An 11,038-nucleotide genomic window follows, 5' to 3' on the forward strand; every position below is an offset into this window, starting at 1 on the left:
TAAGTGTGTAAGAATCAAACAGGAATCACATGATTCGGAGTTTGATTTAGCTGAAAAACAAAGTAGAAAACATGATCTTTATATGTTTTTTTAAAAAAGGGTGCAAGTCTTATACGAGGGTATCATGTCCACAGTACAGATTTTGTATATTTGTGTGTTTGTTTTTTGTCCTCTCCAGCACACATCAAGTGCAACGAGACTTCTTGGAAAGATCTAAAAATAGCAACAGCACTGAAAATGATGCAACGGTGCATGAAAGGATGATCTTGAACACTAGACTGGCCAAAATTTCCTTCACTTTTCTACTTTGCTTTTTTGTATTGTTGTTGTTTTTACTTTTTTGTTCAGACAAAAGCATCTCAGCAACTATTCTGTAAATTGCTATTACAGACATTTGCAGGTCACAGATGAGAAATCCTGACTGTACCCTGACCTTTCATGTAAGAACATCAGCAGGCCAAACGCGTCATTATCAATAGAAAGATCTACAGCCTGACAATAAATCCTAATGGCTTTGGTAAACCTTTGGCCCTTGAAAGTTTGTAGGTTAGAAAATAATCTCCTGACAGGCATTATATGAGTTCAGTGAAATCTCTTTTGTTACTAGAGTTATTGCTCGTCCTCAGCTTTTATTTTTCTTCTAAAAAAATTATATCTGCTGCTGTACAGATGAGGAGAATCACCCTCCCCTTTGATGGCTGATATGGTGGAAAATCAATTCCAGATATTTAATTTTTGTGACCAGAAAAATTCAAACTGGTATCTCTAAGAGGATCGTGATGTGATGCTTTTACTTTTTCTATGAAAAAAACTGGGCTGTTAATTTAGGTTTTCGGTTTAGTCCTCATTCCTTTGAGAGCGGGATGCATGCACAATCTTTCCCATTCTTTGATTCGGCCTTTTCTGTGAAGACTTCTGTTTTTCATCAAATTTAGGTCATTGCCTGCATATTATCTGATTGAACTGGGTGCTGATAAATGCACATCTTGAATGTCTAATCCTATGAGTAACAATTAAAAGCCTTCAATATTTCCTTGGGAAGTTACAGGGCAAGTGTGAGCGCTGAAGCTGAGCTTTTTTTTGCTTATTCGCAAGGTTTATAGTACAAATCCAAACAAGAAATACCGGCAATATATTACAGTTAAAGAAGTAAGAAGATGCACGTCTCTTAACATCTCTTTGCACTGCATGTTTGTAACTACTAAATAAGTAAATAAGTAATGAAAAGGAGGCCCGTGGTTAAAAAAAAAAAAAAAAAAAAAAGGTAAGAGTGCTGCTACTTCTTCTGAGGTATTTTTCAAGTGACGCAATTTTTAAAATTAGGCATGTAATATGATTGATCAGATCCATCCTCGTGCTAAATCTTTGTTTTTCCAATTTGACACGCTTGTATGAAAGTCATTTGATGATATTTTTGTGCATTTCACACTCCTGCTCAAAGACGGACACATTTGTCACCAATCATGTGTTGATTTCTGAAGATCAAAATCTTGCTATTTATTGATTTCATCATTTATTGATGTCATGATGTGTCCATACTGGAAGCCACGCAGCCTGTCTCCTCTCCAGACCACTGGCCGTCGGCCTGGCATAGTCGCACTGCTGATCCTTTGAGATTGTAGCCCTCATTGCAGGAAAGCCGCACCTTAGCTCCTTGTAAGTAGGTGGTTCCCTCCTTTTTCCCGTTATCAGGTGGTGAAAGCCACCCACAGGATAATACTGCAAAGTATGACAATGTCATACCAAGTGGTACATAATAATCAATGGAATATCTTTTGGATAATTTTTAAAGCTTTTTACCTGGTTTTAGATCCTCTACAAGAGAAACATGACTCTGGAAAGACATTCTCGTAGCATTTCCGATTTCTGGACTACGACCTACCAGGATGTCATACCTACAGCACATAAGCAAAGATCAGAAAATGAGATTTTATGTCTTTTAACAAGTTGTGCCATATACCATATTATTTCCCAGAACGCTACTCAGTATTTCTCATGTATTCCTGTGTGTGGCAGACAGTCAATGTGTAGTTTTTACACCCAGTGGAGGATAATATAATAGATGCACTGTACGAGTGACATCATCAGTGTGTTAGTAGCCGAATTAAACTTTATGTGCAAAATTAGCACACATTTATTTAACCGTTTAACATTTACTGACATATCTGAAGCAGATATGCTTCATAAAAACATTACACTTACATTCAGTTTGTTATTATAATAATAGAAGGCTAATCAAAGTTTTCACTCATACCTACAGAATTGAGAGCCTCCTCCGGAGCATATCGTTGCTGCCTGATTGGCGAGTGGATCATCTGGACTCTCAGGAACCAAAAACACTGGAATAAAACTGGTGTCATGTCTGGGGGCACGGTAATATGTTTCCAACAAGTATTCTGAATCATAGGTGAACAAGGCAGACTCATTGGCTATTGCCCCTGTAAGACAAAAACAGAGCTTTACCTTCATTTCCCACCACAAATATCATAGAAAAACATGCTCTTAGTATTAAAGCAGACACAACCCCTGACAGAGAGCATTATCACAAAAAAACTGATGGATTTAATTCATGTGACATCTTTTGAGGATTAAAAATGAAACCAACCACCACCTACCACAAAACTGCAGTTCCTTGGATGACCACTTGAGGTTAGTCTTTTTGCCTAATTTTGCCATCAAAGCAACAGGGGTGATTTCTTTTAAATAATGACATAAACATTAGGGTTGGTGTCTAGTTGACTGCACTAACCGACGGTTAAAGAAGTCTGTGTTCCAGTTTCCTTGATTGAAATTTCAAAGATTTATTTTTATATTACTTTGTCAGTATCTGTCTATGTGCGATGCACTTTGCTAACCAAGCTTTCTGCTGTTTTCATGAAAGCTAGCATTGCACTCTACACTCCTGCCTAACAAAAACTGACTGGGTCAATAAACTTCTCAGGAAAGTGTTTACAGCGGTCAGGACAGTAAGCTGCATCTCCACATTCTTCTACAGGGGCAGGAAGTATCGTTGTAACCACAGCTATTGCCCCCTTGTGGCAAGTTTAAAGCACTTCGACACTGATCACACTTATCAGACATGGAAGATATGTTCAGGTTTTATGTTTATGTTTATTGTGATATCACAGTGGAAAGGTCTCGCTGTCACAGGCTGAGAGCATGGGTGCAACTTGGACAGATTCACCCGTTAACATGCATATCTTTGGGAGGAACTGGAGTACCCAGAGGAAACCCTGCACAGGACTCCATTCTGTGAGGCGACAATGAAAACCACTCTATCCCTGTACCAGTGCTGTTCTGTCTTTCAACCACCTCAAATCTTAGATTTGCCAACTGTTACCCTTCCTTCAGAAAAATTAAGTAACAATAGCAGTTTTCCCACAAATTAGTGATGTAAAGGTTTAGCGATTTCTTACAGCTGGCCCCAAAGCTGAACAGCTCCTCTGGATTGCTGGAGTTCTGCACAACACTCCCATTGCTGAAAACAAGGTCATCTTTGGCATCACCATTCATCTTTCCCAAAAGTCCAAGAGTGTCGTCTCTAAAATCCTCTGGCAGGAGCACAGTGGTTGTCATGGTTCCCTCTCTCTGTCGGACTTCCACCCCGGCTCCAGAGGGAAACATCACAGTCACATTTGTAGACGTAGGAGAAAACAGAAATGCACCTACGAGAGAATAAAAGACAGGTTGTGCCATTAAAACAGTGCTTTATAGATTTCTGCAGTGTTGGAAGAAGTACTCAGCCTTTACTTATATAACATATAAGACAGCACCTGATATAAGTATATGGCTGTTATCCCTTTCGAGGTGGTTGCCTTGAGCCTCTTACATTTAAGTCACTCCATGCAAACACCAACCGTTCAAAATGAAATTCATACAGGAGTCACATGAGTTTTAAAGGACATCTACTGAGCAAATATTGTGTTGGCGTTGCTGTTTCAATGCACTGCGAGCCACTGCACATTTGCAGATCTCCACAATGGCTTGCCTCACAGTGGAGGACATTTGGGCTGGCTGTTGTCCTTCATATGTCAAGACGTTGCAGAAGAGGTCAGCACTAATGGGGAGCAGTTTCACTGTTCACAAACTTGTACATGTTGAAATAATAAGGAAGATGCTCCTGGTCAGGCTCTAGACCTCATGCTCCTTCATAATAATAGTCAGTGTCATAGCTGTACACGCAAGGCCTCAAGGCCTTTCTCCACACAAGTATGAACTTTTTGATTTCGCCTTGTGAAACCTGTGAATTCAAATCTTTACAGAAGAAAGCGTAAAACTGGGTTTTTAGCAAACTGATATTGAAAGTAAAATCAGCTGCACAATAGAAAACACAATGTTACAAGAGTACGAGAGCCCACAAGTACACTCACTTCCAAAGAAAATGTTTGGAGTGAATACAGTTTTTAAAAGGGTTCCAAATAAAACCAGTTTGTTTCATCGTGAGGAATAAGATAAATCAGTTTCTCACCGTATAAGTCCATCCAGGTCTGCTCAGTAAATGAGAGCGTTTTCTGGTTGAGCAGCACTTCGAGGTCACTGTTACCACTGACCAGCCGTACCTCGATGATGTCAGAGGACGCTTCTCTCATAGCAACAGATGACAGCTTTGTGGCGTTGGTTGTTTCTAATAGTGGTATAATCAGGTAAATAAACTGCTGTAATAGTTTTCTTTCTTCAGTGACAGCATTTGTGGAGCATTGTTCACAGTGGTAGTGTTAAAGTTCACTGGCTCACCCGTCACAGGCTCTGTTCTGCCTTGGATTGTCAGCTGCTTTTCCGCTGATGTCACCAAAGTGTATTCCCCTTTGCCGTTGAAGGAGTAGCTAGTGCCGTCAAATGTTATGAAGTGAGGGTCTCCAAAGACCACAGCTGACATTAAACACACAACAAAAATAAAGACACTAAAAACTAATCTTGTGAAACACGCTGTAATACCAGGGCTAACTCACCTGACTGGGGGGACTTGTAATGCCTGCAGTCACTGGAGGGCCGGTGTTTGAAGTAGTAATGGCAGTTGTCAGACCAGAGGCAGCAGTAATAGAAGCTGAGGACATCGTATATCCAGTGAGACTGTCCAGGGATTCGAGGAGGTTTCTTGTAAGGAGGTGAACCCCAGTCATGCGCTCGGTCTGGAGTACTACCCCCAATCGAGTCTGCTGTCAGGACCTGAGCGCCGGTGCTGTCATAGCAGCACTGCTGTCCTGCTCCGTACTTGGGACTGTGGACAAATTTCCCAAACAGTGTCAGTAAAATCTGTTAAAGCCAAAGGCAAAAAAACCCAATTTAAACAAGACTCCACAGTCATTCTAGTGGGCAGCACAAGCTTATAACAAGAACATAATACTGCATGATACTGTTTTTAACATATCTGACTTTTTTTCTAGAATGTTGGCATTTTTTTACATAATAAATAATAAGCTAAAAAGGAAATTCTGAGAATTTTCTAAATATGTATTTATAAATCCAAATGCAAGACTATGTTTCTCTAATACATACAGTATGATGACCACGTTTTAGGCCAAAACACAAAACGTTTTGTGTATTTTTAGGTGCAATCTTAAAAATGTAACCAACAGAAATAAACTTTGCACTAATCTAATTAATGAGACAGGAGCATAGGAGCGACACAAACTGATCCAACGTTGAAAAATCAAAAACTCAACTCAAACAAACCAAGTGCAAGTTAGACAGTGAGTAGGAGTTTGTTTGCAATGTTTGATCAATAAAGTAACCTCAAAAATAAGCTACTGTACAACAGAGGTGTGCGTGTGATCATAAATAAAGATTTTGCCACAAAGACTAGACATAGTCTAGACTGGATATAATAGAAAATATTATATTCTCGGAATGCATGACACTGACTGTATCTGGCGAGGATGATATACATGTGTGTGTTTCATTAACATAATTAGAATTAACCTGAATTCACTCTCACACACTGGTGGAGGCAAGCTACGGTTGTAGCCACAGCTGCCCTGGGGCAGACTGACAGAAGCGAGGCTGCCATATCGCGCCATTGGCCACTCTGGCCAAAACCAGGCGGTAGGGTAAAGTGACTTGCCCAAGGACACAATGACCAGGACAGAGAGCCCGTGGATCAAACCGGCAACCTTCCGGTTACAGATGCGCTTCCCAACCCCCTGAGCCACAGTCACCCCAACTGTTGTGCACTTATTGAGTAGGACTATAGTTAGTCATTTAGCTAGTTAGTTATAGTTATGGGTTATGGGCTATGGTTAGTACCTACATCAAAACTTAACTGGTGTAATGCATGATGTTTAACTGCAGCGCCCTGACAGTAAGTGGATATATAGTAATGAAAGTACAAAGTGTACTACTGCTCACTATCAGCCCAAATATAAGAATAAACAAGTGAAAACATGAGCCCTATTTTGTTATATGATTTGTTTTAACTTAAAACAAATACTTTAAAATGAAAAAAAAAACTTTATTCTGCACATATGCTACGTATTTTCCTAATTCGAATGCATATGTGGGGTTTAAAATACTTGAACTCTGGGCACCACTCTAACCAGAAGACTCACCTGGCTTGTATAGCCCTCACACAGTGAACACTCCCAGGATGGTAGGTGCACACACTCCCTTTCTCTATATCACACCCATAGTCAGTCTGAGGAGAAAGATAAAATGTCTGTGACCTGGCAGCCAAATGTGCAATTCACTGTGATCACGTGTTCACTGTAACTTTGAAAACATATCCCATGTCTGGCTTATTGTTGAAAAAATGGAGATGTTATGTTGCAGTTTGTGAATAACTTTCTATTGTGCAACCTGAAGTAAGGAGATCAGCTTCCCGTTTGAAAATAGCAAGTGCTGTGGATGATGGGTAGAGGTGTTGTAACCCAGTCCAGAAGCTTAATTATTCCATGAACAATAAAACCATACAAATTTTTGATTATATTATAACATCCTTATTTGTGAGGCAATAACATCTGAAATGTTCAGCTTTCATGTTCTCATAAATAATTAAGAGAGACCTTCATAAACTGATAAGCAATGACCATTTACAAACGATAACAGCTACTGATAATCATCATAGACATGTGAAGTAATTATACACGTTTAGTTTCCGCATTAAAAATCTAAACTGCTGATGATCTCTCAGTCTCCTAAATCCCAAATATATTTTTTAGGCTTTTTTTAGTTCCAGCTTCTATGCATGAGGTTTTTTTTCCAGTGTCTCTCTTCATCTCTTTGTCCGGTGTTCAGTTCATTTGTGTTCAGTGTTTCTATTTATTCCCATGTTTTACTTTGTTTCCCATGCATTGTTTCTGGTTTTACTTCCTGCCTGTTATTTACCTTAACTGTGTTTTGCTGTGTTTAGTTTCCCTCCCGTTTCCACTTAGCTCGTTACCTCGTGTGTATTTATAGCCTCAGTTTGACTGTGTTCTTTGTTTTGTCTGTTAGGTTCTCATGCGTTCTCCATTGTGCTTCCTTTTTACTGTCTGTAGTTGTTCCCTTCTTCCTTAGCAGTTGGACTTAAAAAGTACAGTTTTTGCATTGCTGTTACAAATGTGTGCAACCAAGTTTTTATTTTCTGCTCCTCTCACTTACATGAAACCTGCCTGTGTCTGCTCTCGCTTGAGCCAGCGTGCAGGGGCAGTCTATGATCTCACTGAGGAAGTTGGGCAGCTGATTTTCCAGCTCGTCCCATGCCAGACATTTATCCAGGGCCCAGCCTGCTGAGTCCTTCCTGAAATTCTCCTCCAGATGCCACGCCAGAGCGTGATCCTCGGTCCACGCTGCCTGGACATTCCTGAGCATAACCAACAGAACTTTTTGTATACCTCAATTGTAAAAGAGATATTACATGTAGAAATTAAATTTTTAGACTTAAATATTTTTCAGGCTTCAACTTGTAGGATTTAGGGCATTCTTTTGGCAGAGGTGAAATTTATATCCATGTATAATTTCTTTTGTGTATAATCAAACATAATATGTGTATTCATTACTTTAGAAATATCAGAAAGCACACACCAAAGACTAGAGGCTTTTTTACATTTAGAGAAGGAGGGTGAAAGGAACCTATCCCCATTCGCCACACAGTGGAACACTAAATGCTAATAAATATTGATCTTTGGACGATGAAAATCCTTAATCACTAAAACAGTCGCCTATATACCACAGAGAGTGTTTGCACGTACCACATGCCGTCAGGATGGCTGCTGGAGCTGACGCGCACAGAGCCCAGCTCCGAAGATGAAAAGCTGTTCTCTGCTGGTTTGGGCAAAAAGCTGAAGGAGCCATTGTTAGGATGATCCTTTGCAAGAGAGTATAAATAATGCCATTCACCCAGCCAGTACTCTGTATAGGGCTCTCCTACAGAGAAACACTGTGGTTAAAATCATGTATTTCTCCAGTCAACAAACTCATGTGAGCTATAAAGTGTATGTAGAGAACTTCACCAACCTGTTTCCCTGTATCCCCAAAGCTCTATATTGACCTTTTCTGCTCTTACTAAAGAGGTATTCCACGTCATCTCAAGAGTGCCTCCAACATTAGGTGTGCCATAGTACTGCCATTTTGTTGAGTTGTCCAGAATCGCCTTGAACTTAGAATCTAGCTTACCGGTATGAACTGCAACAGCACAAAAAATCATGGTTAATGTGATCTCCATATCAAATGGAAACTGATGGGTTCTAATAACACCCGTAAGAGTATCTAGCGGGTATTATACCTGAAAGCCAAGTTCCGGCTCTAGTGAATGTAGTGCCATTGTCTGATGAAATCTCAAAAGGAATCCATCCTGTTTCATATAACAGTGGGGAGATACAATGGCCTGTCCCTCCGTCATCCACATATCCCACCGTACTAATGTTGCCATTGAACCTGCCATAATAAAAGAATGATTAGCAGGGTTCTGATCTGTATTTAAACTCTTTAATGTTAACATAAATAACACAGTTGTCCATGAAAGTCCATTGGATTCGGTTATTTTACATGAATAAAATATTCACTTATAAGCTCTACAGAACTACAGATGTCTTACCTGCATTCAATCTCTGAAGCCGTTTCGAAACTTGCATCAAGTATAATAAAATCTGTGCCACCGAAAAGAGACCCAGAATATGGAGATATATCCACGCAGTACTCTTTATAGTCTGCGCAACAGTTCGCCAGAGATGTGCATGTAGTGTGGCATGAACAGGAGTCCAAGTTTTTCCCACAGTTCTTTTCACATGTTTGTCCTGTTCAAAATAAATGACAGAAGCTCAGGTGCGGAGTCTTGTGTGAAAGAAAAGGCAAAATATTCCACTCTAACATGTGGATTAAAGTGTTGATTCAGCTGATTTGGCTCATTATCGAAGATTATGATGGATTCACGAAATATTTTAATCAGTTTTACATTATTTTGTTATAGTAAAGTTGTATCATTTAAAATATACAGGCTTTTTTGTGAGAACTGTTGTTGCAAATTTACTACTCACTACATCATGATTGAAAACCAGAGACCGCACATTTCTTGATGATGTTGTTATATATATATATCATACAGTGCACTTACCTGATGTGCTGGAGATGCATGAAAACAGAAGGGCAACTATTACAGCTGTGAACCTTCCCATCATGACAGAGCCAAACTGTCAGCCAAGATTTCGACTACACACTCCTGGCTGCTGTTTTACTTTTGTCCCACATATATATATGCTCAGTATTTTTCTAAACCTTGGACCTTTGATAATCTGCGTGTACAAGCATCTGTTTAATCATCAACAACTGGATAACATTTAAGGCTTAACCTTCACGTGCCTCCTTTCAACGATGTCTCGCGTCACACTAATCACACTTGAAAAGATTTATAGTCACATTTAGCTAAAGATACAATGCATCTACAGATATGGAGATATAAAAGAACAAATGTTAACCATCTTCAATAAAACACAATAGAGTACTTTAGTTAGTGGTTCTCTAGTGTGGGCCTCTAGTGGTGGGGCAAAGTGCCTCTGCAAGAGGGCGTGAAATAAAGTAAAATAAATAACTGATCAAGGGAGAATAAACAAAGAGTTTGCTAATGGTATCTTGCTATTTATTTCATATTTACACGTTTACAAATGATTAATACAAAAATTGGGTTTGGGGGCATGAACCCACATGAACATCACAGCCTGCAATTAAACTAACTTACTAACTAACTGAAACAGTTTTATGCATCCTGATGTGCCAGAATCTTGAACCACAGTTCACAGACAGACAGTTTTATAGTACAGTGGTCCCTCGTTTATCGCGAGAGTTACGTTCTAAAAAAATAACCCGCGATAGGTGAAATCCGCGAAGTAGCCAACTTTATTTTTTACAATTATTATAGATGTTTTAAGGCTGTAAAACCCCTCACTACACACTTTATGCACTTTTCTCAGACAGACATGAACATTTTCACGCTTTTCCCTCTTGTTTAAACACTCTCAAAGTTCAAACCTTTGTAGAAAATTAAGTCCAGTATTATAGAATGAAACCAAAAACACCCGCAGGCGCCTTTGACGGTGCAAAAATGTTTCATCGACATTGTTGTGTTTGTTGGGGAGAAAACTTACAAACACACAGTACAGCACTTCAGAGTCACACTGCTAGCGATCAAAGATTTATGTAAATTTGACAAGCTGAACGCGCTCTGTGCAGGAGACACGGCACGAGATTGATTGACAGTGGTCTACAGCCAATCAGGACGCAGAACACAAAGCGCTGTAAAATAAGGAAAGAAAAGGAAAGAAAAAGCATGCAAAATTGCGCACAAAATATCCGCCAAACAGCGAGGCCGCGAAAGGTGAACCGCGCTATAGCGAGGGACCACTATAAACGCAGTAGCTGTAAAACTGCTGTAGGGTCATGAGTCCTCCAGTAGAGGGAGCTCCGGCCTTTGGAGTTATCACACTGACGCACATTAATGACCAGGAAGTCAAGCTGGTCCAGTGGCCTCCTAGACTTCTTCAGTCTGCGTGATGTTATCATTGTGTTGATAACATATCTAAGAAAAACAGGTTAGAGAGTGGCTTAATTCGTATCTGAGACTGCATTGACT

At 39.8% G+C, this 11,038-nt stretch overlaps 1 protein-coding gene across 1 annotated transcript; it reads right to left on the reverse strand.

Annotated features, from left to right (window-relative positions):
• Nucleotides 1-1,522: 1,522 nt before the first annotated feature.
• On the reverse strand, nt 1,523-9,587 carry LOC102200962 (sushi domain-containing protein 2). The gene is made up of 14 exons (XM_005735351.1): nt 9,527-9,587; nt 9,011-9,209; nt 8,699-8,850; nt 8,431-8,598; nt 8,166-8,340; nt 7,576-7,777; nt 6,546-6,631; nt 4,950-5,218; nt 4,735-4,869; nt 4,469-4,624; nt 3,417-3,665; nt 2,255-2,438; nt 1,801-1,895; nt 1,523-1,719 (listed from the first exon to the last, which is right to left on the reverse strand). The coding sequence occupies exons 1-14, from the start codon at nt 9,585-9,587 to the stop codon at nt 1,523-1,525; spliced, it is 2,328 nt and encodes a 775-aa protein (XP_005735408.1).
• Between the last annotated feature and the right edge of the window lie 1,451 nt (nt 9,588-11,038).

Source organism: Pundamilia nyererei, unplaced genomic scaffold (genome assembly GCF_000239375.1).
Source record: "Pundamilia nyererei isolate P.nyererei 1_Seehausen unplaced genomic scaffold, PunNye1.0 scaffold00063, whole genome shotgun sequence".
NCBI lineage: Eukaryota > Metazoa > Chordata > Actinopteri > Cichliformes > Cichlidae > Pundamilia > Pundamilia nyererei.

What these genes read in the sequence shown, in the direction of transcription:
- LOC102200962 (XM_005735351.1), bottom strand. Translation starts at nt 9,587, where the DNA reads ATGGGAAGGTTCACAGCTGTAATAGTTGCCCTTCTGTTTTCATGCATC. An exon ending in GTGAGGGCTATACAAGCCAG is followed by an intron (nt 5,219 to 6,545) that starts GTGAGTCTTCTG and finishes ATTTGTCCACAG; the next exon opens with TCCCAAGTACGGAGCAGGAC. An exon ending in GTTCAGCTTTGGGGCCAGCT is followed by an intron (nt 2,439 to 3,416) that starts GTAAGAAATCGC and finishes TTTGTCTTACAG; the next exon opens with GGGCAATAGCCAATGAGTCT.